Genomic DNA, 27,896 nt, shown 5'->3' on the forward strand with positions numbered 1-27,896 from the left:
ACAGTCCATCCTTTTCTTCAGTCAACCCTTCACCTTTGTTCTTTTCCTTTGTCTGAGAAAGGGGGAGGGAGTCTCTACCTGATATTTAGAATAAATACTTTCTCCTGATCACCTCTCCTTCCATCCTCCAGAGTTCTTGCAATTAAAATTCAAATTCTGGGATCCTGGATTAGGGGCCACTGTTTGACAAGAAATATTCTGGAATAGGGGCCTATTTTGAGTTCAGCAGGTAGGGAATAGTCTCCACTTGTTTACACGATGTTTCCATGCGGATGGTCATTAGGGGAGAACAATACTAAGAAAGAGAGGTGGTTCCTGCAGGAATTCCAGGTAGGACTCAGTTGGATGGAAGATGTTTTGCCCTGTCACAGGGTCTTGGGTTCAAATCCATTCCCTCATTCCACAAAAACTGATTTGTGCTGGGCCTTCAGCCCTTAGATTTCTTTCTGAAGACAGAATAAGAGGAAATGAGCTGGAACGTTGCAGCCTGGGTTGAGGCAGGCTCTCAGGAGTGATTTCCTGGCAGTGTGCAGTTATTATGTAGTCAGGCAAGATGTGGGGCTGCCTACTCCGGAGAGCTTTAAACTTGGAGAAATTCCCACCGGTCAGGCGCAGTGGTTAAAGACACCTTGGGGACAGACCACAGCCATGGAGAGACAGGTCAGAAAGACCAAGCTGAGGGAGGCCAGTGGAGGTGAGGGATACCATCACAGCTCAGAGAGGACCTTGAACTTTTCCCTTCAAAAATAGGAGCACGGAAGGGCTCTGGTCTGGCTGGGTTCTATGGTAGGTGGCTAGCTCAACCCTTGTCCCGGTGCCCCGGCGGGGGCTGGGGGGTTATGGGCTTCCCTCTACTAGTCTCTCACACATGGGACACACAGGCAGTTAGGCGCTCGTGAATACATGAAACCCCATACGCATATACACAGAAACTCCAAACAAACACAGAAGGAAACCACACGGTCCTGCCCGCCGCTTGCGCTGCACTCTGTAAACACGCACTCACAGCCACCCGCTCAGGGCACACGCCGCAGCCACTCGCGCCGGGTGCCCGTGTGCGCGCGCTCGCCCTTGGGCACTTCTGTGTGTGCCCCCGGTTTCCAATCGTTCCTTTGGGAGGGGAGGAGCGGCTGCGCGGAGTGAGAGACGGGCGCGCGGGCAGGCCGAGAAGGGAGGGGAGCAGAGGGAGGGGGGACCCGGCCGGCGGAGGAGGAGAGAGGGGAGGAGGCGGCTCTGGCAGCGCGCGCGGCGGCGGCGGCGGCGGCGGAGGTAGCGGCAGCGGCGGCGCGGAGAGCTCGGACTGGGAGCCCAGAGCTCGGCAGGGCAGCGGGAGAGCAGCAGCCGCAGGAACTGCAGCTCTGCCAGCTAGGGCCGAGCCTAGAGACACCGGCCTGGCTGGTCCACGCCAGCCGCAGGTGGGAAGGGCCTGGGATGGGGAGCGAGGGTCTCTCGGCTAGGGGCTGAAGCTGAGCCGAGGTGCTGTTTCCTCCCTCTGTTCCCTAGACAGTGGCCGAGCATGGAGCTGTCCCCCCGCAGCCCTCCAGAGATGCTGGAGCCGGATTGCCCGTCACCCCTGGAGCTGAAGTCAGCCCCAAGCAAGAAGATGTGGATTAAGCTTCGATCTCTGTGAGTCCCTGGTCGGGAAATGGGGGGAAGGGGCCATAGGAGCTTGGAGTGTGTATGCGGGGGGCGGAGGGGGGACCTGGAACCGGGCTGGTAAATTCTCTTGGGCACACATTTTGGCAGGTGCGAGGAAACACGGCCCTAACACGCGTGTCCAGGCCACATGTGCCAGGCATGTGCGGAGCAAGCCGGTTGGTTGGAGCGGGCTTGGGAGTTACAAAGCTAACGATGTACCAGTGCCTGTGGACCCCCAGGGTGACACACGCAGCGCGAAGAGGCGGCACAGTATGTGCGGTGTGGCAGGGCTGCAGACGGGCAGCATTCTGGAGGTGCCAGGCTGACTCACACGTATCCATGTGCAGGGTTGTGCAGATGTGATACACATCACATGCGTGTGCACGAGTGTCCGTGGGTCACAGAGGTGTGTTGTAGTGGTTGCACACAGCTGCAGATGTAGTGCATGGGGATACTTGTGCCAACCTGTGGGTCATATATAGGTTGATTGGGATTGGTAGTTTCTGCCCTCTGCATCCCACGGGGTACCCCATACTTGGGTTGCTCATCTTTCTTGGGGCCTGGAAACTCACTCTGCATATTAATGACCCACCTGGAATCTGGAGGAGGGGGTGGAGCCCCCACCTGGGAGCTGGAGGAGGAGGTGGCAGTGAAGAAAGGATGATTGACAGGAGCCAGGTAATTGGCTTAATCAAAGCCTTTTTGTTTATATAGGATCTTCCAGGATCTCCAAGCACATTTTGGCATCATTTCTTATTGTTGCAGGATCAGGGCTTGTGGGGAAGAACAAATGGGGGAAGGAAGGACTCAGGTGTCCCATACACCAGTCTCAGGGAGGAAAGGAACTTTTCTTCTTGCCCCTCAGAGGAGGAGAGGATTGGGTCAGAGACAAGCCATGCACCATATTTACCTCCCAGTCAGCTACTATCGGGCAATAATCTCTGCAGTCTGTTGATTCTTAATCAGAGAACAAGGAATATATCCCTCTTGCTAAGATGACTCCCTGCAGCCGCAGGAAAGGCTGGATAGGAGAGAGGATGGATACTTGGTGAGGAAACAGTAAACATAGCCTCTGAACCCTGTTTCTCTCCAGTCACCTCAGAAGTGAACACTGAAGCTTTCTATTTCTGGGTTCTGATACAGGGAGCGGTGGAGGTAGGGGATGGATAGATGCGTATGGTTGTGTTCTTCAGATACTTTGCCTGTGGTGATAAGATGACGCCTTTTTATTGGGCAGGTGGGTTTGATTTATACTCTCACTGCTTAGAGAGGCCTTAGGGAGAACTGAGGCACAGTGGACAACAAAGCTTGAACTCCAAATTTGCTCCTCCGTCCCCCTCCTTTGCTGCCTCTGGCCAATGCAATTTGACGGGCTCTATGAAGCGCAGCCTTGGAATGAGTTCTGGGATGAAGAAATGGAAAACTGGATTGAATTGATTTTTGTTGGGAGGAGCACTGGGTGATTTTTGATAGAAAATGATGCCTTACTAATGGTAACTAAGTTGAAGAGAGGGCCAGGTAAGGAAGTGTTCGAAAGGCAAAGAATGGGCCTTAGGGTCTATGAATGGGAGAACTCCGTGTCCTGGGATGACTTCCCCATAGCACTAGTGGCTCATCGTGTACTCCCCTTGCCTACTCCAGGTAATGGGGCCCTATAGAAGAGAGGGTTTCACCGTCTCTCACACCTTTCTAACTAAAAGTCTTTCCTGAAAACAAATTGCTGTTTCTCCCTTGATTGTGAGAAAAGCTCAGTGGTGAGAGAAGAGGATCACAGAAGGCACCGAAACCCGGGAGGGAAGGGAGTGGAGGCAGCTAACCCCCTAGAGAGCTTCAGCTGACATGGTCTACATGGTGGATAAGGATCACTAACCTTAGTGATTAGATTATTCTGGTGTCACTCACTTCAACCATCTGGGCCTTAGGTCTCGCAGGATGGCCTCCCCACAGCATAAATAGCTCATCATATACCCACTTTGCCTCCATTCTAGCTAGCTATGTGTACTAATTTAACCAGAAAAGTACCATATCCCCATGATTAATTACCAGGAGTAAATTCCCAGTCTCCTTTTCTCAAAGCAGAGAAGGATCTTGGTATCAAGGTAGATCCCAAGTTGATGGCTTTCTGGATTTGGTATTGTTTGAATATTGGGGAGGTTTTGAAAATCAGATGAAAGAAAATTAAAGGATTTAGGGGTTTTTCTTGGCTAGCAGAAGTTCCCCAACTTTCTGGGTCAGGTGGTTCCTAAAAAGGTGAAAAAGGAGGAATTCCCTTAAATGGGAATATAGTCCTCCCTCCCCTTCACGGGCTAGGGAGGAAAAGGTTGTTTAGTCTAACAGGGAGTAGACATGATTATCTTAGGACTGGGTACTACATGGAAATGAAGACAGATGGGATTATCTATCTATTTATCTATCTATCTATCTATCTATCTATCTATCTATCTATCTATCTATCTATCTATCTTACATAAAGAGAGATGTCTTGATTCCCCTACTCAACACATCCTACCCCACTCCCCTTTAATTTCTAATCTAAGACATCTAGATTTCTTCAGAGGGCCCCATGCCTGGTGTTTCTGCCTCTGACTAAAAAAACCCTCTAATATAATTGTGTAGGACAATTACTAGTTGGGAAGAATATCCAGGAATTCTGTTTCTAACACTAGAACCCTGTCAAAGGATAAATTCAGAATCTGGAGCATATGAGCTTGAAAAAAGTCTTCAACTGTGGGATTTTACCTCTGGCTAGCCAGAAATTTTTCCTAACTAAGCAGACTCACAAACTGAAGCATAGGAGAGGCTGGAGAGAAAGTCTGGAAATGCTGAGTAGGGCAGGATGATTTTCAGTATCTCTAACCCTAAGATGAAGGATTTGACTAGACTGGCTATTGGTCCCTGAGACCAGAGGACTTTGGAGAGTGTTGGGAGAGATCAGTAGAGGTAGAAGGAGTTTTCTATGTCTTTTGTGAATCAAGGAAAACTATGAGCAGAGACTGGCTTGCTGCTGCAGCTCTTTCATTCATCTGACAACTAGCTGCGAACCTCCTGTGGCCAGGTGGTATGCTTGATGCTGGGGATTCAGTGGTGGGCCAAATGGACATGGATCTTGTTCCCATGGAGCTTGGATCTGGTTCAGCTCCATTCAGTGGTATGGAGAGTGGGGTAGGCACCCTTTCCCTCATTTTGTTATATCTACCCAAGTGGTAAAATTCTATCACTCGGGGTCTCTACCTAATTTTTTCTTTTGGGGGGTTACATACACATAGGAAAAGCACAGATATGAGTTCCCTCTCCCAGGACAGTGCAAGGGTCACTCTCATCCCTCTGCTCCAATTTCTATTGGATTTTTTTTTTTTTTTTTTTTTTTTTTTTTTTTTTGCAGTGCTGGGGATTGAACCCAGGGCCTTGTGCTTACAAGGCAAGCACTCTACCGACTGAGCTATCCCCCTCAGCCCCTCTATTGGATTTTTAATTTGACAGATAGAACTTCCTCCTTCCTGTGGGACAGAATAGATAAAATCCCTTTTTCTTCTCTCCCTGCTTGATTCACACACAGATCTCTGAGGTCTAGATTCAATGTCCTATGATGTGGTTCAAGGTCATTACAGATGAGATTGGAGCAAGGACCCAGTTGTGGATTATATTTTTGTTCATCTTTGTTTCATCAAAGTCTTCCCTGGTACCTTCAACATAATAAGCACTCAATAAATAGTTGTAGGGAAAGGAATGAATGAATGAATTAATGATCATATGTCTATATGCCATGGAGCCTAGTTCTGCGGTGCGTGGGTACCTCCATGCAGGAGGTAGGAAATGGAATGGAGGAGAGGGAGAGTCTTAAAAGGTGTGGGGTTTGGGGACCTCAGGACACAGCCTGGAACTGGAGGAGTTACAGATAGGATATAAAAGCTACGGTATTTGGATTGTGTGAATGATGTATGTCAGGATGAAATTGTGAATGTGTGACGTGTATACGTATGTGTTTAGGTAAAGGTTGATGTGCATGCTGGAGAAGAGCTCCATGCTGATGTCTCTGTTTTTTTGTTTATAAACGGCATGTGTGATAATAAATGTGCTTGGAAGGTGTGCAGTTACCTGAATATGTGCATGAATGGGATGACGTAAATGTGTGTGTATGTAGGTAATGGAATAATATGTATGTGTGATCCTGTGTATGTATTTGTGACACACACACACAAAAATATTTTTTGACAATACTGGGGTGATCCAGAGGGCAGGAGAAGGAAGCCGAGGGACTAGACTGGTGGCTTCATTGATTTACCCTGCCTTTTGTCTTCATTTTGTATATGCCCTGTGAAGTAATCTTGTGTGGCTCTTACCAGTTCTGAAAAACATGCTGCTCTCCTCCATTCTCTGTATATAACTGGAGCTGCTGAGAAGATTGCAGGATAAACCGTGGTTCCCTGGACCTCTGGAGAAAAGGGAACATCATTTCTCTCGGATGATTTTTTTTGGTGTCATCTTCCCTAGTTTAGCCTTACTGTCTTACCTTCTTCACTTGCATCCATGGCACAGGGAATCTCTCCTCCCGGTTTTTATGCCCCCTCATCCATCGGATGGTTCCCGTCTTGATTCCCTCCATCTGCTTTGTTTGAATGAGGATTGCGTGGCATCTCTGGAATGGTAGAGGGTGGAAAATTCCTGCAGTAAGGTGAAGGGGAGGTGCAGAGACAAGGAAAATCAAACTCAGACCAGAAGAAGAATTCCACACACCTCTGGTCAGAATAGGTGGGAATTAGGGAGGCAGGGTGGTGATAGGGGAAAAGCAGAGAAAATATTGGGAGCCTGGGGTTTGAAGTTCACATTCCCACTCTGGTAATCACTGGCTGTGTGATCTTGAGGTCATATGGTTCCCTGGAGTCTCAGTTCTTCATCTGATATCATCCATGTGAAAGTGACTTTTACATGACAAAGTCTTTCCGCATAGGAGAGCTTGCATTGTGAAGAGGCAGGGGGAATAGGAATGAATAGGAATGACTGGGATAAGGAAGAAAGATAAAGACTCAAGTGGCAGGAATATGAATGATCTAATAAGTTCAAGTTCCAGTGTTCAGGACATGATTTGGAAGATTTTTGTTGACAAATATTTACCTGGAAGGGGTGAGGGCAGGTGTCTGAGCTTAGGGAATAGAAGTTTGGGTGGTGTTGGCGGAGGGCTATACCATGAAGGATATGGTATCACCCTCCAAAGGAAAGAGAGGGACTGCTTGTCATCTAGTGGTCAACTAGAGGTGGATGGAGAGATGGCAGTTCTGAGCGTGGGGAGCGTGGGGAGCCCGACATGGGTGGATTCTGGGAGCCTTGGGAATTCCCTTTGGCTTTCATCCTTTCATCCTAGGCCTGGGGTAATGCCTTCAGGTATGCCACATCCTATTTTAGAGAACCTTTAAGTCCTTTAGAGCCCGATTTTCACTCTGCTTGTCCAGGAGCCCCAGGAGGCAGGTTAGAAAAAGACAGAGAGGAAATTCCACCTCTGAGGCTGCATTTGTCTCACTTTTGCACAGAGGAAGGTGAAGGAGGTTGGGGATGTAGTGAGACTGAAGGCCAGGTGACTTAGTTGGAGAGAGGCCTGGACACCGCCAGATCCTTCTAGACTCTTCTCTACCTGCCCCTGCCCAGGGCATTACTAAAACCCCTGAATTGAGTGGTGGTCTCCAGCTTTCCCTCTTTTTATTTTTTGCCCCTCCCTGCCAGCCCCCAACTGGGATGGAGGAAAACAATACCTGGGAAGAGGTCTTGCCTGTCTTTTAAGTCTATAAAGGAATCATGAGGATGTATCTTCGACTGGGCTGCCCCCTCCTTTCTTCTTTGTTCTTCCTGCATCCTCTCCTCTGTCCCTTCCCTCCTTTGTCCCCATCTTTCTTTCCTGGGTTCCATTTTGCTCTTCATCCTGTCTCACTTCTTTTCCCTGTTCCTGTTCCCTTTATTACCCTCTCCCTCTTGCCTTCGCTCTCCTCCTCCTCATCTTGTCTAGGAACCAGAACGTCCCTGGAAGGCCTCCCCTCACCCAGATGTTGCTGTGGTGGTCATGGTTGTTGCTGGCTAAGGTTGCTGCAGGCACCCTTTGGGGCCTTCATAGGAGTCCAGCTTCAATTCCTGTGTCTGCAGGTCTTTCTCCTGCCTTCTCAGTGACCTCATCCTCCCAGCTCCTCTGGGAGGAAGCCGAGTAATTGCCTTTGAATCTCAAGGGGCTGATTTTCTCAGGTACGGAAGTTGAGTAGCTATTTTCCAACTCTCTTCAGGACAGCAGCAGAGAAAGAGGGACAAAACCAGGGCAGCAGGTGGAGTAGAGGCGAGACAACTGGGAGATGGGAATTTGTTAGATAATGAGATTGTCCCCTACAGGAGGAAGCCTAGATGGTCCAAGAGAACTGGGAGAGAATCCCAGGAAGGGGCATAGGTGGGAACTGTGGGGCAAGCTCCTAAGCAGGGAAAAGGAGAAAACCTAGTTATCCACTCAATGCGGGGCTGTCCCCAGGGCCAGTGCTCTTCCCCCTCTGCCCTCATATCCCCAGTGCTTCAGCTGCTCCTGTCCGCTTAGCTCCTGCTGCATCTGGAGCTTGCCCCTGTCTGAGAAGAAAACATCCGGTTAGGATTTTACTTCAGCATCTCGGACCTGGCAGAAGTGTGGCGAAGGAGCCGTGTTGGGGCTTTGGTAGAGGGGCGGGCTTGTGGGAAAAAGGCCAGGATGTATCCAGGGAGAGGCCTGGGCTGGGGCGCTGGCAGGAGAGTTCAAGAGGAGATGATTCAGGAGTTGCTGTTGGCTAGAGCCAACTCTTGGGCCAGTCGATTGCACAGTTGCAATGAGAAGTCAGAATTGCAAATAATGAGAGTGGCCGCAGTGGGGTGACGGGCTGCCACTGGGTATTGGCACCCTTTCGGCGGGGAAGGGAGCTTGGCCTGTGGGGGGCGGTGCTTAGTGATTCTCTGGCAGCAGGACCTGGAGGCTAGGGCAGTTTCTTCCTTCCCTTCTTTGCCTTGGCTTCCTGCTCCCCCGTTTATCAGCCCTTGCATATCTAGCTTGGCACCTTCTCCCCGTTCTCTCCTCTATGCTCACCTTGTTTGGAAACTTCCTGGGGCCTGAGCTGAGTGAGCACACATGCCAGCCCTGTCGTCAAGCTCCCTGAACCCTGATCATCTCGCTACCAGGCAGGAGCTTTGGATACTCCAATGTGAAAGGTTGAAGATAAACCCAGTCCCACTAGCCTCACCCCAAAGATGTCTTTGTCCTTCCTATTCTCTCTCCTTCTACTCTTTGAAATGCCAACAAAGTTGGCAGTTGTTTTGATTGCAGCAAAATAGATTGGTGGTAGATATGCAGGAGAACTTCCTGGGAAATTCATGGAGGTCAGAACACGGCCTTTCTCTGACAAAGAAGAAAGTGCCTTCTTCCTTTAAAGCTTCACTGGGAGAAGCAGTGAGTCAGTAAGAAAAACCTGGGAACCAAGGCCCAGGTTTCCTATTTCTCTAGTGTCTCCACCCCAGGCCTGAATCTGAGAGTCGTAAGGGGTTACGGAGAAGGAAACCGATGCCAGAGATAGATGGGGACAGTGCTGGGACCAGACTGAAATCCTGCTGGTGCATAATCTAGTGTCCCATCACACCTACAGGCATCCCTTGCCAAGCTTCCAATCACTTTTCCTTCCCAGGCCACCTTCAGCATCTGTTAGGCTCCCTGGAAGCAGGGCATCTGCTGGAAACATCTGTTGGGATGTGGTTTGGAGGGCTAGTGGGGTGGTCCATGTGGAAGTGGTTAATGAGCAGAATAAAATGGCATAGGGAGGGAGAGAGAGGTGGACAAGTGAGCCAGAAGAAGATTCTTTTGGACTGGGTCCTGGGAGCTTCCTCTCCCATCTGCCTTCCTCTGACATTCTTGCCCGCTCCTCCCAAGGCCTCCTTTTCCCAAGGGCTGAAGCCCGAGGGAGAGGTGACTCCTTTGTGTGCTGGGCTGGGAGCTAGGACACCTGGGTTATTATTAGTCTGGGCTAAGGCTCCAACTGTTTAGATTATTCCTTTCCTCATGTGATCTGCGCTGTGCTGGGCTGTTGCTAGGAACACCTGTTAGAAACAGCTTCTGGGTAGAAGGGGGAGCTGCCTTCAGACGTGGGGAGGGTGGAGCAGACTTCTCCTTCTCACCTCCTTCTTCCATGTTTTCCCATACTTTCTCCTGTAGCACCTTCCAAATCTTCCCCCCGAACCTGCCTTCTTAGTACCTCTTGCCCCTCTCCCTTGCCTCCCTCTGCGCTCTGGTTTCTGTACTTCCCAACTATCTTCCAGTCTTCCCCTGGCCCTGCCCCATCTCTTCCCCTCCCTTCTCCCCTCCTCCCCCTCTCCCATGCCTAGAGATCTCTCGCCACTGCTGCCATGTCAACCTGAGGCCTGCTGCCTCCCAGGATGGCACCCCAGCTCTGCCACCAGGGGGGCTATTTTTATCTCTGGAGCCACCCCCGCCACTCTGCCCAGCCAGCTGCCAGAATTGGGGCTGCTCCTATAGCAATGGAACGCCAGGGGAGTGATGGGAATGCCTGAGTGAGGTGGAGGCCGGTGGTTCTTAGCTCTGGAGCTCCATGCTCAGCCAGATCCCTGGCTCCTGCTTCCACGGCTTCCCTGGCCTCTGTGGAATAAGAAGCCAGAGAGAAGCCCTGGATGCCTAGAGTGGCTGTGGCAGGGAGGCCGGAACTTTCCCACCAATAACCCAGATACCATTTGGGGCCTGGATGGAAAATCGGGGCCAGGGTACAAGGGTGGGCACCTGGGACTTCTTCTATGGAGCTCTCCTGGTAAATATTTGCTGGACTAAATGAAGGCTTGTATTAAACAACAATCCTTTGCATGTATCACTTTATAGTTCCCAAAGTGTTGTCATACAATATCTCATTAGGTCTTTGTGAGAATTCTGTGACATACAGTTTATTTACCTGCAGCAGGCAAGAAAGCTAGAGCTCAGAGTGACTTGCCCCAGGTCACAGACAGTGAGAAAGTCCAGGCAAAAGTCTCCTGACTTTAACTCATGTCCTCGTCTTCCTGAATTTAGATGATTTCTTTGGTTCTTTCAATTTTCAAGATTCTGGACCCTTGAGATGAGCCAGTTCATCCCTTCACCAGAACCACCCGCCCTTATGCCTCCTCTTCTGTAACGGGGAGAGAAGGGGAGACAGTTTCCCATCCTTTCTTCCCTCTCCCAACTCCTGTTCCTCAGCGCAGGATGGGGAAGCTGGGTGTGGGCAAGGGAGAGAGGCATTATGGTTGGGCTCCTTTTTGTTTTTAAACTAAATTGATGGGCTAAAGGAAAATGGATACTGGACTCTTTGCTGGTGTCCTCGCCTCTTTGTACTGCCTCCCAGCTGGGTGACGGTCTCCTTAGCTCAGGCAGAGGCAGAGTGTGGGGTGTGGATATATGTGGGTGTGTGGAATTTTTTCCTAAGGAAGAGATGGTAGTTGACCAATATCCCTTCTTTTTAAGAGCAATAAATAATAATAGACTAGCATGAGTGATACAGCATGTGCTGTGTGTGTGAGAGAGAGAGAGAGAGAGAGAGAGAGAGAGAGAGAGAGAGAGAGAAAGAGAGAGAGCAGTCATTTGTCCAACCAACTTTGGTATTATTGGGCAAGAGAGCAGAAGAATGGGCAGGATATCCTTGTCAAGACTTTTTTTTTTTTTTTTTTTGGTACCTGGGATTGAACCCAGAGGGGTTTAACTACTGAGCTACATCCCAGGCCCTTTTTGAAATATTTTATTTAGAGACAGGGTCCCACTAAGTTGCTTACAGCCATGCTAAGCTGCTGCCTAGTCTAAGAAATCCCATCTTTCAATAGGAGGGTTGAGGCTAGGGTAGCAGGGTCTGGAGTGAGGCCACTGGAGAGAGAGGAGCTGGCTTGATCTGGAGGTAGTTGGTGTTGCAGGCTGAGTGTAATGGCTCCCACCTGGCCCATTCCCACCCCCATCCCTCCAAGCAAGCATGTCCAGAGAACAGGCCAAATGATTTGGCCCTCCTAACCTGAGTGACAGTTCTGTGTCTCTGACACTGAGTCTAATCCTTTTTCTCTGAAAACCCATCAGCTTGTGGTGGTTGTGGGGAGGGTGGTGGTGGTGGGGGGGGGGCACAGAGAGAACAAGGTGGACAGAGTGGGTTTCCTTTCTTCCCCCGTCTGCAGCAGCCCTACTTCATGGCCATTCGGAGTTCGCTAAAGAAAACCACTCGGAGGTCTTTAACCTCCATGGCTCTTGTTGCTGTCGAAGCCCACTTCAACTCGTCCAGCCCTCAGCAGGGCTGAGGAACAGCAGCTTCCCAAACTTCTTTTGTTTATAATCCTTCGAGACTTTGGCATAGTGACAAGGTATTTTAATTTCTTTCTGCTCTTGGTAGGAATGAGGAAGAAGACTTCCTGTCATAAAATCCAAGCTCTGGCCTGTTTCTTCCTTTCCCTTTCTCCCGCCATGTTCATCTGCACGAGCCCTTTTCCTCGTTTCCACATCACCCCCAGCCCTAGACCCTAGATTAAGGAGACTAGAGGTGCCAGAACTCTTGTCACTGCAAGCGTTCCTCTTCACCCGCTCCCTCTCCTTCTTAGCCCCGCCCAACCCCTCAGCTGACCAATCGCGGCCCCAATGTACTTGTATTGGTGATGTCATCTCTCAGCCAATCAGGAGGCTGTCGGGGCTGTGTGCACACGTCCACTTTCCGCTGCAGAGGCCAGGTCCTTTCCTTCTCTGCCCGAGGGAGAGCAAAGTGTGGAGGTGGAAGAAGAGGGTTTTGGTCTCCAGGCTCCTTCTGGGTGCCTCTTGTGGTCCCTCCTGGGCCATTTCATTACCTCTCTCCCTCTGAGCTGGGCTGATCACTCTCTCTAGTTAAATTCACCACTCTCTTCTTCCATTTTACAGATGAGAAAACTGGGGCTGGGAGTGTTAAAGTAATTTTCCTAGCCTGTTGGTGTTTAGAACAAGACCTCCTGACTTTCAGTGACTGCTTGGGGTGGGTGTCCTTCCCTCCATATGAAACCTTCTCTCAGGATCACCTGGATCTAAGTTTCAGCAAGCGAATACTCTAGAGTTTCTAATTCTCTGTGGGAAGTTCATCCTCCTGTCTTGCTTCCATTGGTGGGTTAAAACTCATTTCGAAGAATGGTCCCAGAAAAAGACCCTGAGGGGGAGCTGAATCTACTTAACCCTCTAGGGGGCTACTGCAGGGTTCCTTCCCCTTCCACCACAGACTTATTTGTGACAGATTCAGGGTAGTTCCTTGTCCCTGTATCCTAAAGCCTCTTTTTCCCAAAGAGGAGCCCCACCTCCAGAACAAGGGGCTGGACTATGCTATTTCTGTCCTTTCTGGGATTCTTCTGACAACATCTGATTCAGATGTGAAACTTTTCCCCATGGCCTCTCACCCAGTTCCTGTAGGCTGAGTCTCTGCCTCATCACTGGTTCTTCCTCTAGTTGGACCCTCCACTCCCATTACCCAAAGTGATTTCTGACCAGTCACTCAGTTCTGTTGGGACCTGAAGAAGAAACTTGGGGGCTCAAGAGGGAGTTGTTCCCTTGTGGGGGCCCTGGGTCCCAGGGGTCAGCATTTGGATACTCCAAAGTAGGAACTTTCGATTTCCATGGCAAACCCTGTGCCTGTTCAGAGGAGCCATCTTCAGGGTCCCATCCTCAGGTAGGTACCAGGGATGAGATGGGGGGGGGGGGAGGGGAGGAAAGAACAGGTTGTTTGTGGGTCCACCGCTGTAGTTTGGTGGAGGGGAGGGATCAAGACCTGAGAGTCCCTGTATGATTTGTGTGTCTGTGTGCACCGACTTCTCCATCTTTTACTCCATCCACCCTGCCTTCATCTTATTCTCTCCCATTTTTCATCACTTTCTTTTTTTTTATCACTTCCTCCTGACTATGGCAGGTGACTTAGCAGTGTATCCCCCCTTTTCTCCCCTTCCCGATCCTCAATGTCCTTAGGACCTCACATTCCTTTGAAATTTCTTCATCTTGTCCTAAAAGCCCAAGCTGGAAACAGGATTCTTCCTCTGACTCCGAACCCTCTGGCTTGAGGCTGACTTATCCTAAGCTCCCTGCTCGCGGCAGGTGATCTTTTCAGAACGGTGGGTGCTGGAAGTAGTGGCAGAGGGTGTTGGAAATCCCCATAACATCAGCCATGTGGTGATCCAAAGAAATGAGCTGGTGGGGGCTGGGGAAGCCGGGCTTTTCTGAAGTGTTGGAGTTTTTACTGCCAGGAGTCTTCTCTTCCAGCTGGCTGCCTAGAGCTAGGAGAGACTGGGGCTTCCAGGGGTGAGGATCTGAGGCTTTTTGCATCATGCAGGTACTGAAGGTAAAGGAAAAAAAGTGGTAGTGGGGAAACAGGGGTAGGGGTGGAGGTGGGAGGAATATTGGGGAAGCTTCCAGTTTTCTTTGTGGCTGAATGAGAACGGGACAGTGTTGAGTAGGGAAGGGGGACCATTCCCTGCCAGATTCTCTGAGGCCTGAACCAGAGGGTTGAATTAAAACTGATTCCTGCAGAATAGTGAGGTGAGGGCTTTGGGTGGGTCTAGGAAGATCCTAATTCTGAAGGATTTTGGAACAAGAGAAGACCTGCTGAGTAGAAACTCTGGTGTGTGTGTGTGTGTGTGTGACTTCAGGAGGGTGCAGTTCAGCACCTGGATCCTTTCAGCTGCCTGAGTCCAGATCTTCTTCTTGGACTCCTCCTTTGTCAAATTTATTCTTTAATTTTTCCTTCCCTCCCTAACCCCTCTTTCTGGTGTCTGGGTCATGTTTGGTTCAGATTTCACCAGAAGCTGTACAAGAGCTCCTGGATGAGCTCTAGAGGCGAGGGAAAGAGGACCTTGGGGAGCCGTGTGTCAACCTGCAGTCTTACTCTTCCCCTCAGCCTTACCATTGGAGTTTCAGAATGTGTGACTCTGAAATTTCCGTGGTGAGCTCTGGGGCATGGCTTCCTATCTGATTAATCTGTCCCCTTCCCCTGATATTTATTTGTTGAACTGTCACTGAGCACCTACTATGTGCTTTGAGTATGGCAGCCAAGAGAAACCAGTCAAAGTCAGTGCCATCCAGACACTCACCTCCCATTGTCCCACCTATAGGAGCACTTAAGGTCCACTGGTAGAGGCTGGAGGGACTGTGGTAAAATGCTGTCCACAGCTCTCCAAGCAAAGTACATGACTGGACTTGCTTTGCTCTAACACCTTGATTGTGTAGGGACATAGGCAGGTCCATAAGTGTGAGCTGGAGACCTTGCCAACCTGAGATGGACAAGTTGTATGACCTTGGACAAGTCACTTACCTCCTTGAGTAGTCATTATCATTCTTCTGTGTCCTCTCTAAGGGGGCTTCCTAATTACCTGCCTCCATCCAAACTCTACTTCCTCTTCTCTACTGGACTTGGGGGAGAGCATACAAGCGCTTCCTGGGTTTGAAGGGAGTGTGGGAGGAGCCTCACAGGGTCATTGTGGTGCTGGTCACTTAATTCCTATTCAAACCAGATTTATGGTGACCTTTTGCATGTGCCAGGTCTTTTGCATATATTATTTTGTTTAATCCTCTTAATAGCCTTATGAGGCTGCTTCATTATCATCTTCACCATTTTACAGAAGAGGAATTGATGCTCTAAAGAAAGTACTTGAACTTTGAGTGTATTAGAATCATCTGGGGTATTGGTTAAAAAATGCATATTCCTGGATGATCCCCTGGGAAATCCTGGTTTAGCAGGTGCTCAGTGAGGTCTGGAATCTAAGTTTTAACATGTCCCGAGGTGATTCCAGTGGGGAGTCTCTAGGCCACATTTCAATAAATACTGATTAAGAGTTAGCCACTTGCCCAAGGGCTCACCGCAGGAAGTGATAGCTTTGAACCTAGGGTTCCAGCCTCTAGCTTGCTGCTTGGGTGCCCTGGGTCCAAGCTGCCTCCTGAGCCTGGGGTTTTGCATTGAAAATAGGGCTAGCAGTTGCTTCCCTCCTCCCTCCCTCATAGGCCCATTGTGAGGATAAAATGAGATAATGTAGGAGAAAGGGCTTTTTAAAATGTAGAGCTGGCAGCATTGTTAGTGATTATGCAAATACACGCAAATGAGCACCCGTGGGCGTGGCTGTTCACTTGGGAGGCAGTGCTGGGATGTGCAGTTTCTAGAGGTGGATTGAGAAAGAAACTGGGAGAACTTTGGTGGTGGGCCTTGATCCTTGGGGACAGAGTATTTGGTTGCTGAAGGCCGAGTGACCTGGAAGGTTAAAGTAGAGAGACTCTGGGGGATAGATGGATCCATAGCCCATAGAAGAGGGCTTTCTTTCTGTTGGGGTTGTATGTCCCCAGATTCCAGGGTCCCTGGCCACTGGGACTGACCAGGAGAGGGAAGCCCCAGCTTATGCTTGGGTCCTCAAGGTACCTCTTTGTTCTGTGATCCCTGGTGTGTTCTGGAAGATACTGGCCAGTGGCCCCTTTCAGACTCATTTGGCTGGGAAAGCCTTGGCAATGTCTATCTAGCCTCTCTCCACACCTCCTGATGAAGGTGAGCCAGGGCTGAGCTTTGCTGAAGCCGCCTTCCTCTCGGCTGTTCCCACGTGCTGCCACTGAGGAGGCCCAGCACCACCCTCAGCTTCTTCACCTCCCATTTTTGCTGCCTTTCCTTCTGTCCCCTTTGCTCTTAGACATGCTGGTCAGGACGGGCAGGACTGCGCGCCCTGAGGTGAGAGCTGGCCTGTGATACTTGCTGGCGCTGGCTATTTTGGGCACCCCTATTTCAGAGCTGCGGAGACCCCAGGATTCTAGAGCCGCTTCTGTTCAGGAATGCCATTGTTCAGCCCTCCCCCCGGCATCCCTGGGAATTGATGCTAATTTCAGCCTCTAGTCCCTGACTCATCCTCTTTCCCTGACTCATGGGTGACCTTGGATTTCTGAAGCCCCCTCTCAGTGGGGAATTGTAAGGGCCACCGTGTCACTCTGGTATGGGCTTTAGGTGGGGCAGGGTGGGATTAGGTAAGGGGGAGGAGAGAGTCTTTAGTCACGTTTTAAAAATTGCCACCTAGAATCAGAGAGCTTCATTTGCTTCTGACAGCCTGGTCTGGACTTGCCAGACATCTAAGAAGCCCCTCAGTTAATCACTGATCCCCAGAATTCCTAAGCGCAATGTGAGGGGACTGTCCCTTTAGGGAAAGCATCTGGGAAGTGAGATGCCTGGCCTCACCTCACGACTTTTGCCCTGGATGAAGCTTAGGCTGGTCGTAGGCAGGGCATGGGGACAGTAACTGCCAGAGCTGGTGCAAGACCGGGGAGGCAGGGGTTAACCCAGCTTTGTCCTGGTTGATGGATTCTGGAATCATAATCCATTAGCTCTGCCTGCGTGGAGTGAGGCCAGGCGAAAGCATTCAGATTGGTCTTTGTTCTGTGCCTTTGCCATCCCTGCCAGGGACAGAGGGGCTGCGGACATGTTCCCCCCTTCCTGCCTTGACCAAGAGACAATGAAAGAATCCTGGGGGTTATTCTGGTTGCTGTGGATCCTCAGACCTCTCTCCTGGGTGAAATAGCTCTAGGTTATTCAGGTGATCAGACAACTCAGCCCCCAAATGTGACCCCAGAGGCTGTACCTGGCTAATTTTGCTGGGCCCAGGCAGTTTAAAGAAGAGTTTGCAGGAAGCAGAGGTCAGATGGTAGGCGAGAATGGTAGAGTCAGGAGAGCCTGGGATGAGACTTTGGGGATATATAAACTTCCTACAGGCAGTAGCCAAAACCCCAGAAAAAAAAAATGACCTGCTATTGTCATTGATGTTAGAATTATTAACAACTTATGGAAAACTGAAGCGATTTCAGTAAGAGGTGTCTTATTAGAGAGTTTCATGACAAGATAGCAGTCTCTGAGCGGGTAACTGTCCCCACACCCTTCTGCAGGCTGCGCTACATGGTGAAGCAGTTGGAGAATGGGGAGGTAAACATTGAGGAGCTGAAGAAGAACCTGGAGTACACAGCGTCTCTGCTGGAGGCTGTCTACATTGACGAGACGCGGTGAGAGACTTACACCACCAGCTAGACCCACGCGATTCAGTCAGGGAGTAAGAAAGTAAGGAAGAGACCAGACGGCGGCGCCCGCCTGTAATCCCAGCAGCTCAGGAGGCTGGGGCAGGAGGATCTCGAGTTGAAAGCCAGCCTCAGCAACTTAGTGAGACCCTAAGCAACTCAGTGAGACTCTATCTCTAAATAAAATATAAAAAAGGGCTGGGGATGTGGCTCAGTGGTTGTGTCCCTGGGTTCAATCTCTGGTGCAAAAAAAAAAAAAAAAAAAGGTGGAGAAAAGGGTAACAGGGGCAGAGTCAGGGAGAGAGGAGAGGCAGATAGAGCTCTTGAGAGAGAGGAAGGGGCAGATGCAGAGAGAGAGGGGGCTAGAGGCGAAACTCAGTGGTAGAGCGCTTGCCTGGCATTTATGGGGCAGAGAGAGAAAGAGGGAGAGAATGCTCCAGAGTTGGAAGAGACCTTCAAGTTCATCCGACTCTAACCTTCCCAGTGTGGAATACTTCTCTGGGCCTGCGTGGCCCACTTTGGGAGCCACTGATTCTGTGTGGCTCTCGAGCTCTTGAAATGCGGCCAGGATACTTGCTATACACACGTAAGTTACATGCTGGTTTTCAAAGACTTAGAAAGACTGTAAAACGTGTCCTTCATATTTGTCATAGGGATTCCCATTGAAGTGATTATTTTGGAGGTATTAGCTTAAATCAAATTTGTCATTAAAACAAATTTCACCGTTTTCTTTTTACCCTTTTAATGTAGCTACTAGAAATTAAAAACTTCACATATGCAGCTTGCAGCTTAGTTCTTCGGGCTGTGCGGCTGGGTAGCATGCCTGGCCGATGACCTCACAGGGCCGCCTTGAACTCTGCCACATCGGGGTGCTTACTACCCCACACAGTGAGCTGCTTCCCTTCCGGAAGATGCCAGACAGCGATACAGAAATAAAAAGATGGAGCAAAAGAAAGGAAAGGGTGGGCAGAGGCAGAGTGAGCTGGCATGGTACTCAGCGTGGGGTGGCGGGTGCAGGGTCTCTAGCTGTGGCAGCGCCTGTTTCTCCTCTGTGACCCTCTCTCTGGGCTGCAGGCAAATCTTGGACACAGAAGATGAGCTGCAGGAGCTGCGGTCGGATGCTGTGCCTTCGGAGGTGCGGGACTGGCTGGCTTCCACGTTCACCCAGCAGACCCGAGCCAAAGGCCGCCGAGCGGAGGAGAAGCCCAAGTTCCGAAGCATCGTGCATGCTGTGCAGGCTGGAATCTTCGTGGAGCGGTGAGGTTTGCCCACACCCAGCCTCTCTTTCCCTCCAGCTCTGCCCTGCTTTCCCAGCTCTCCTGGTCTTTTCTGAGCCCACCAGCCACATGACCCCACATGCTCATGGCTCACCCCCATGGCTCCACCCCGCCAGGTCCCTACTCCCCAGACTTCACAACGGGGCATCTTTTCACTGTTCTCTCTTAGGATGTTCCGGAGAACATATACCTCCGTGGGTCCCACCTATTCCACTGCAGTCCACAACTGTCTCAAGGTGATCCTTGGGTTTTGGGGAAAGAGAAAGTTAGGGGTTGAAATAGCCACTGGGACTTCCACATTCTTTTTATGATGTGATTTTACCTTCCCTTTTATTGTTCCCATGTTCCTCAAGACAACGTTTGCCTACTCCAGAGGCAAACCCTTGCCTTTCTTCCTCTTCCACACTGTGAGCTATCTGGGAAGAAAGGGTTCATTTGTTTTCCTGCTTCCTAATTTTCTGTGATCTTGGGGAAGTCCTTGAAGTCTAACTTCAAGCTTTGTTGCTGCAAGGAAGTTCCCCAAAGGGAGCTTCCCTGCCTAGTCCATTTTTTCTCCACAGAACCTGGACCTCTGGTGCTTCAATGTCTTTTCCTTGAACCGGGCAGCAGATGACCATGCCCTGAGGACCATTGTTTTTGAGTTGCTGACTCGCCATAACCTCATCAGTCGCTTCAAGGTTGGGCAGGATTCTCCACTCCTCTCATTCTTGTTCTGAAAGATTCCCAGCCAGTGGATTCCACAGGCTGCCTCATTCTGTCTCAGTGCCAGGGCAGCCTCCCAGGCCAGCCTTTCCTGCCTTTGTGTAGTCCCAGCCTCTGACCTCCCTGATTGCTTCCTGGTGGAGGACTCCAGGTGTGCACCTGTCTGGCCTGGGATTCTGCCTCCCTCCCTGCACGTCTGGATGGCGCTCACCTCCCTTTTGGCTCCTGTCTGTGACTCTGGGGGTCTAGAGTGCAGATGCTGTCAGCTGGTGTCCTTTGGGACTAGAGTCTCTTCTGTTTCCTGGGCAGGAAGAGGGGACATGTTTGGCTACCCCTTCCCTTGCCCCCCAGGACTGGCCTCTGTGCGAGGGATTTTGTGGAGAGGGCCGGGTCTCGGCAGGGCTGGCGTGGGGCCCTGTGGGCAGGAGGGTGTGTGAGCTCCATTTACTCTTCAGCTTGACTGGCCAGGAAGAATGATCTGGGATTCAAGGCTTCTCCAGATCCTGCGCTTGGAGGGAATAAAGACCAGGAAAAGGCATTCCACATGGAAGAGCCACATGTGGCTGTGGGGGTGAGGGTTGAAGAAAGACTGCAGGCGGCGGGGAGGTTCCTGGTTGGCATGCGGGTGCAGCCATGGAGGCTGAAGGTGGAGGGAGATGTCTGTGTTCTCAGCCAGCGCCATAGAGAGGCCCAGTCCGCGGCGTCCAGGCGGAGGATCCCCTCCCACCTGGGCTCTGGAAGGCCACCATGGCCATCCTCGCCCTCTCGCTGCAACAGACCACAGTCCTCGTGGTCCATGGGAGCCTTTCCTGGACTCTCCAGTCCTCCCCTCCCAACAATTCCCAAGAGAGTTTACAAAACTTTCCCGTGGTGCTCAGCTGAGACATTCTTAGCGCTTTCCTGAGGCCTGTCCCGCAGTTTCATGATCTTCCCTCCAGCTCTTCTGTCCCTGTCCCGGTCTGTCCTCATGTCAGAGAACAGCAGGGTCCTTTCCCCAGCTCCACACTGGTCCACGACACACGTCAGACACAAGCTTTTCCCAACTCCATCTCCTTACCTGGAAGGCCTGGGTTTGGGGGACCCCAGGGCTGGGTTAGGCCGGCCCCATCTGCCTGCTCGGAGGCAGTCTGTGTGTGTGTGTGTGGTGTGTGTATGTGGCGCATGCACTATTGTTTGCCGGGCAGCGCCTCCATCTTCAGTTTCCCCTTCTCTTCCTGGGCACCCAGCCCCTCCTTGCTCCTCTCTTTCCCTTCCCTTCCCTCCAGGGATGTCATGGCAACGCAAAAGCAAGGGCAGTTGTCATAGCAACAGTCCTTTAAAATTCCCTGAATTTGGGGCACAGCCCTCCAGGGGTAGGGGAGGGGGATGTAGGGTCTGACTAGTGGCGTGTCTTCTGCCTCACTCTGCACTTTATAGCTCATCTCTACAGGAGCTTCCCAAAGTGCGGAACCTTGCTCCCTTGCAGCCCAGGAGATCCAGGGACAGGGGAGACACCAGCTCTGCCCACCGGGAGCCTTGAGCCTTTTGAAGGAGGCAGACACACCCTAGGGCATATATAGAGACAGGGCCAGAAATGTGTATGCGTGTGGGGGGGTGGGGGTACTGTTGGGTGGAGGTCAGTGTGGTGGGGAGGTGGTCAGGGAGGGCTTCTTAGAATGCAGGGCGAGCCACATCTGCTGGCTGGGTGCGTCCTCTCTCTGTCATCTTTATTCCCCTGCTTCTGAGCCTTTCCCATGGTATTGGATTTAGGGATGGGGCTGTATGGTTGGAAGGCAGGAGGGAAGCTTTCTTTCCTTTTCTTAAAAATCTCCAGGGAAATAACAATAATTATAGCAACTCTTTAGAGAGCACTTACTAAGTGCCTTGTACTTATCTCATTAAATTCCAGGTAGGTGGTATTATCTTTGTTCTGCAATTAAGTATCCAAGGCACAGGGAGGCACGTGGCTTGCCCAAGGTCACACAGCCAGCATGAGATAGAACCGGGATATGAGCCCAGGTTCAGCTGGCTGTAGCCCCTGCTCTCTCCCCATGCCATGCTGCCTTCTAAAGGACGATGGGCTTGCTCGTTGCTGCCATTCCTGCAGATCCTCAATATTTCTCCATGTCCTCCCTCCTACCACAGATTCCCACTGTGTTTTTGATGAGTTTCCTGGAGGCCTTGGAGACAGGCTATGGGAAATACAAGAACCCTTACCACAACCAGATCCATGCGGCTGACGTCACCCAGACAGTGCATTGCTTCCTGCTCCGCACAGGGATGGTGGTAGGTGCCTGGAGAGCACATTCCCATGGCTCAGGGTCACGCCGTCAGCCCTGCGAGTCTAGCTTATCCTCCAGTTCCATGTTCCCCTCTCTGCTTCTGCCTCTTTGGCATCCCAAAGCCCACAGAGTCAAATTGAATGAGCTCACGCTAGAGAATTCCCAGAGATAGCAAAACTTCACGGCAGTGTTGGGGACATGCAGGATGCAGTAGGATGCAGTAGGACTGTTGCAGGTTGGGATGGAGAAGGGCCCTTCCCCTTCCAGGAGCTAAGGTACCTAACTGCATTCACCTAAGAGCTGACCTTGAAGACTGGAAGACGACTGAGTGGTCTACCTTTGGGCAGTGACTGGCGCGGCCACCTTCTCTCGTCCTCTCTCTTTCACCCCAGCACTGCCTGTCAGAGATTGAGGTCTTGGCCATCGTCTTTGCCGCAGCTATTCACGACTATGAGCACACAGGCACAACCAACAGCTTCCACATCCAGACCAAGTACGGGGCGGGACGTGGCAGGGCAGGAGGGGCCGAGTGGGGGAGGGGAGGTTGCCAGGGTTTCCCTCACAGAGGGCTGGACAGGACGACCCTGGCTCTGCAGGTCGGAATGTGCCATCCTGTACAACGATCGCTCCGTGCTGGAGAATCACCACATCAGCTCTGTCTTCCGCATGATGCAGGATGACGAGATGAACATTTTCATCAACCTCACCAAGGATGAGTTTGTGTGAGCAGAAGCGGCCCTTGTCCTCCTCAGAGACCCTCAGCCCAGCCTCTTCTCCCACTTCCTGGACCTCCTGTGTAGCCGGAGGGCCCATCACTTCTTTTTTTCTGTTCATGTAGAGAGCTGCGGGCCCTGGTCATCGAGATGGTGTTGGCCACAGACATGTCCTGCCATTTCCAGCAAGTGAAGTCCATGAAGACAGCCTTGCAGCAGCTGGAGAGGTGGCGCGTGGTGGGGTGTGGCCGGCGCCAGGCCAGGGGGCGGGGCGTGTGAATTGGGGTGTGTGCCAGGAGGCTGGTGTGTTAGGTCTTTACCTGGGTGTGGAGACTCTCCTGGCTCCAGACATCTACTGGTGCCAATCCCTGTATGAGAGTGCATGTGACATGGGTGAGTGTGGCCTGGGGTTTGCGTGCGGATGGTCACCTGAGCTGCTGGAAGGCACTTGGCCAGGAGTCTGAGAGGGGTCTTCCCCTGTGGCCTCAGGATGGGCTTACTCCGCAGTGTTGGGAAACTCAACCCTTCTGGGCTCCTGGGTCCTTATCAGTGAAGTGGCGAAAATGATACGCCTCTCTCCACAACTGGCTTGCCCCTAGCTCCTGCTCCAATAGGGCCATTGAGAGAGTCATGTGAGGTTAAAAGAAAGAACCTCAAAACAGGACACACCAAATGCCATAATTACATCTAGTGCTGCTTTGAAGTGGGGAGTATCTAAATGTAAAGGAGAACAGAATATGTTTGTGTGTGCCCTGAACGTGTGTGCTTATCTGTGTACAGTCTGTGTGGGAGAGTGTACAGTGTCACAGCGGGTCATTGTCGGGGGTATGATAATAATAATGATTATCACTATAAATAACATTGACTGAGCACTTATTATGTGCCAGACACTCTTCTAAATACTTATTTGTTGTATGTCATTTAATTCTTAGAACAACTCAACATGTGGTGGAGTTGTTATTTTCATTTTAGAGTTGAGGAAAATGAAATATGGAAATTTTAAGTAACTGGCTCAGTGGCACTCAGCTAGTGGGTGGTAGGTTTGGGGGATTCAAACCCATGCCCTCTGATCCTAGGAGTCTGGCTTCCCACTCCTAACCTATGCTGCTACCTGTACACATATAGGTGTGTGTGTGTGTGTGTGTGTGTGTGTGTGTGTGTGCGCATGCGCGTGCATGTGTGTGCCCAGGTACATGTGTGTGCATGCATGTGTATTTGTGTGTGTGTGTGTGCACAGCTCCGGTGTTTGGACTTGTGTGAAGGGATGTGCTTGGATGGTCTGAGAGAGGGCACCGGGAACGGCTCAGATTTCCTTTCCCCAAAGGATCATTTTCCCTTTCCTTGACACCTGCCCCACCCAGGATCGACAAGTCCAAGGCCCTGTCTCTTCTGCTCCATGCTGCTGACATCAGCCATCCAACCAAGCAGTGGTCAGTCCACAGCCGCTGGACCAAGGCCCTCATGGAGGAATTCTTCCGCCAGGTAGAGTGGCAGGTTCAAGGCACAGACTCTGCGCCCACAAGAGCCCCTGCCGTGCCAGCTGTGCACCAGTCTGGTGGGTCTGAGGCTCCCTGTCCAAGCTTCCCCACCCTGTCCTCTCCCCGCAGGGAGACAAGGAGGCAGAACTGGGCCTGCCCTTTTCGCCACTCTGCGATCGCACGTCCACTCTGGTGGCCCAGTCTCAGATCGGTGAGTGACTTGCAACAGGCTAGGGGAGCCATGGTGGGTGCTGTGTGGGCCTGGGAAAAGATTTCTTCAAGTCCCCAACACCCCAGACCACTCTTCCTGCAGAGGCAAGGCTGCTCCCTGTGCTATGGGGTTCCACAGTGGGAGGCCAGGGGCTGCATGGCAGGAGCCCTGGGCTCACAAAGACATCGTCCCAAAGTCTGTCCCCACTGGGAATGTTCCAGGTTACCTCTCCACTCTGTCCCACCCACGGCCGGGGTGGAGGGGTCACATGTCAGCTGTGCCCTCTGCCACGCCCTCCAGGTAAGTCACCTCTACTGCCTTACCCGCCTCCCTACAGGTTTCATCGACTTCATTGTGGAGCCCACGTTTTCTGTGCTGACCGACGTGGCAGAGAAGAGTGTCCAGCCCCTGTCGGATGAGGACTCCAAGTCTAAAAACCAGCCCAGGTGAGGGGGCTGGAGTGACCAGGTCTCCTGGTTCTGGGGGAGGGACTTTGGAACATGGAGGACCAATTCCTGAGGAGGAGGTCCAGCCACAGGGGGCTGTGGAGAGGTGGCTTACTCTAAGCTTGGGGCCCCTCTGCTGCTTGTCACACAGCAAGGGTGGAAGGATGGGGTGGGGGCGGGGCCTGGACTGCTCCTCTGTGCCTCATCACGTTTTGGCTTCCTCCGTTGGTGGTCTTCATTGCCTTTCCAATAATCTTTGTTTCCAAAGAGAAGGTGTGGAGAGGGAGGGGTGAAACTGGGGGGTAAGGGACAGGGACTTGCAGAGTGTCTAGCATAGGAAAGAGGACCTGGCTTCTAGGCCGCCTCCACTGGCCGAGGGCCCTGAAGCTGGTGCTGGAGTGGGCGTGCTCTAACTTTTGGAAGGGGGTCGGTCCTGTTTCTAGCTTTCAGTGGCGCCAGCCTTCTCTAGATGTGGATGTGGGAGACCCCAACCCTGATGTGGTCAGCTTCCGCGCTACCTGGACCAAGTACATTCAGGAGAACAAACAGAAGTGGAAGGAACGGGCAGCGAGTGGTGGGTGCTGTGTGCGGGGTGAGCCTGTCTGGGTGGCTAAGGAGCAGCAGCAGGTCTGGGCTTTCTTAAGCCCGGGGGGCAACTCTGACCCCCTAGAGTTGGGAAAGGAGCCAATTAGACTAAAGCTAGGTCACAGGAAAGGTTGACTAGCTGAAGGGCCTGGGTGGTTCTAGATGGATGTGTGCCTCTGTAGATTTATTTGGGTAACTTGGTGGCTCTGGCTTTTCCTCCTGGGGTGGGAGTTGGGAGTTTTGGCCAGACTTGGGAGGAGCTTCCAGGGAGGATGGGTAGGATGGAGCTCGGCTGGGAGGCAGGGCACTGGATGAGAAGTCCCTTTTTTTTTGGATTCTCTCCTTCATATTCTTTCTTCTCAGAAAAAAATACGTCTTGGTCTAACTTCGGCTTCCTTTGCACCCGTCTGCAGGCATCACCAACCAGATGTCCATCGATGAGCTGTCCCCCTGCGAAGAAGAGGCCCCACCCTCCCCTGCAGAAGATGAACACAACCAGAACGGGAATCTGGACTAGCCGGTGCTGGCCCAGGTGAGCGGCCCAGGTGAGCCGGTGGAGGAGAAAGGGAGAGCCATATCCACATGTCCTCTTGGATGGGTCATTTCTGGGCGCCAGGGGAAGTGAGGTTCTCCTGTCCTCCTTTCAGGCAGTAAAGTGGAGGAGGTAAAGGCACAGGGCAGGGGTGGGGGCCGGGAAACCCTTCCACCCTCTTTGGTCCCACAGTCCCTGCAGGAAGGAAGGGCAGAAGCAGAGGGTGGCCCCTGCACCAGGCTTTGTGAGGGTTAGGGACAGGCTTGGTGAGGTCAGGTGAATGCCACTTCCATTTCAGTGCAGCTCATGCCCTTGGCTGCTGGCTCGCTTCTGAAGGGCATTTTTGCACTACCTACTTGGGACCAGTGGGGCTCTGGCAGGACCCGGATCTGGCAGGTTGGGCTGGAGATGAAGGCAAAGGCCCCAGCACTGCAGCTTCTCTCTCTCTCCCCAGGTCCTCCCTGAGTCTGCAGTGTTTGATGTCATTAGCACACCATCCATCGGGACTGGCTCCCCCATCTGCTCCCAGGGAGCATGGAGGTCGCGGAAGATACAACCCACCCGAAGGCCAAACGCCAGAGATTGTGGGGCTGGGGGAAGGGCCCCTCCCCACCTGACACCTACTGGGGCACACTTTAATTTCCCGGCAGCAAGACTGGGGAACTTCAGGCTCCCAGTGGTCACTGTGCCCGTCCCCCTGCCTCTGGGCTCCCCTCATGACCAGATAGCTACCTGGAAGAGGGGAGCTTCCTGGAGGCTTCCCAGGGCCTAGAGGGGAGGGTCAGAGATGCCAGCCCCCTGGGCTCTCCCCCATCCTTTTTTGCCTCCAAGTTTCTAAGCAATACATTTTGGGGGTTCCCTCAGCCCCCCACCCCAGATCTTAGCTGGCAGGTCTGGGTTCCCCTTCTCCTCCTGGGGGAAGGGCTGGAAGAGGATAAAAAGCTGGGGGTTTTCAAAGCCCTATGTGCAGGAAGGGGAGGGGTTTCCTCGGGGTATGGTCCCTGAGATGGACAGGGGTGGGTGGGCATCCTCCTCACCCCACACTTGCACTGCTTGGGCCCCATCTCTTGCCCGACTCCCTGCGCTCCTCTCTCCCATCCTCAAATGACTGGGGGAGGAGAGCAACCATTGGGGCCAGGGTCTGAGGGGAGGCCTGTCCTGAGGGCCTCGAGAGCTGGGGCTTGTTACCTGCTCTGGCCAAGTCTTGAGCCCTTTGCCTCCTTCCTGTCCCCTGGGGCTAGGAGGCTCCCATCCGACCAATGTCTGTAAAGTGCTTTGAGGTCTCCACAGCAAAGCACCTTCAGGGTGTATTTTATGAGCACAGGCAGGAGAGTCCAGCTGGGTTGGGGTCCAGGGTGTGTGGGGAGGGTGAGCTATAATCCAGTAATCCTGTGTCACTAACAGAGAGGGTCCCTCCCCTCCCTCCATCTCCCAGAACTGGCCCAGCTGCAGGCACCAAAAGACCCCTTCCCTGGGACCTTGGTGGGTAGAAGGCAGATGGTGGGGGTGGGGGTGGAGTCAGGGCCACTGCTGTCATAACCTCTGGGGAGAGCCCAGCCAGGCCCGGTGCCCCTTCCTCTCCTCAGGCTCCTCTCCACTCCACCTGGCCCCAGGAAAGGCCAGTCCAGGTGACTGCCTCCTCCTTTCTTGTAAATACCAACCATGCATTTGTACAGTGGACCCTGTTCTTGTGAAATCCATATTCATGGTCCCTCAGACCTGCTACCCTGAAACTTTCCCTTCTTACCCCACCGTGAGTGGGGCAGAGACGCATGTGACTCACCCCTGCCCTTGGTCTCCCCGGCCCCTGCATAGCCAGAGATCAATAAAGAAGGGAGACTGGGCCTGGCTGTGTCTGTGTTGACGGGGTGGAAGTTGGTCGAGCTTTGTCACGTGCCCTGTTTTAAGCTGGATGGGACGCTGGTGTGGTGTGCCGCCCGTATGTGAGCTGAGGTCCAGAGGCACAGGAGGGCCTGTAGGGGCGGAGCTTACACCTCTGCACAACACTGCTGCTTCAGCAGGAGGG

At 52.1% G+C, this 27,896-nt stretch overlaps 1 protein-coding gene across 3 annotated transcripts; it reads left to right on the forward strand.

Moving 5' to 3' along the window:
- Positions 1–1,228: 1,228 nt before the first annotated feature.
- Positions 1,229–27,714, forward strand: PDE1B (phosphodiesterase 1B). 3 transcript variants are annotated; one of them, XM_079143045.1, is made up of 16 exons: positions 1,229–1,415; positions 1,504–1,626; positions 17,540–17,653; positions 18,740–18,922; positions 19,112–19,178; positions 19,503–19,619; positions 21,769–21,909; positions 22,298–22,398; positions 22,502–22,627; positions 22,744–22,845; positions 23,980–24,100; positions 24,226–24,307; positions 24,645–24,753; positions 25,197–25,327; positions 25,752–25,883; positions 26,325–27,714. In XM_079143045.1, the coding sequence occupies exons 2-15, from the start codon at positions 1,517–1,519 to the stop codon at positions 25,853–25,855; spliced, it is 1,608 nt and encodes a 535-aa protein (XP_078999171.1). In that variant the 5' UTR covers positions 1,229–1,415; positions 1,504–1,516; the 3' UTR covers positions 25,856–25,883; positions 26,325–27,714. The 3 variants fall into 3 exon arrangements, with proteins under 3 accessions (XP_078999171.1, XP_078999172.1, XP_078999173.1); XM_079143046.1 differs by having other exon boundaries at positions 25,752–25,870; XM_079143047.1 differs by lacking the exons at positions 1,229–1,415; positions 1,504–1,626 and adding an exon at positions 12,368–13,313.
- Positions 27,715–27,896: the final 182 nt, after the last annotated feature.

This window comes from Sciurus vulgaris (genome assembly GCF_902686455.1).
Source record: "Sciurus vulgaris genome assembly, chromosome: 5".
Taxonomy (NCBI): Eukaryota; Metazoa; Chordata; class Mammalia; order Rodentia; family Sciuridae; genus Sciurus; species Sciurus vulgaris.

Bases quoted from the DNA above. Each gene is read 5' to 3' on its own strand.
- PDE1B (XM_079143045.1), top strand. From the start codon at position 1,517: ATGGAGCTGTCCCCCCGCAGCCCTCCAGAGATGCTGGAGCCGGATTGC. The intron at 17,654-18,739 runs GTGAGAGACTTA...TCTGGGCTGCAG, and splicing joins GTCTACATTGACGAGACGCG to GCAAATCTTGGACACAGAAG. The intron at 19,179-19,502 runs GTGATCCTTGGG...TTTTCTCCACAG, and splicing joins CAGTCCACAACTGTCTCAAG to AACCTGGACCTCTGGTGCTT.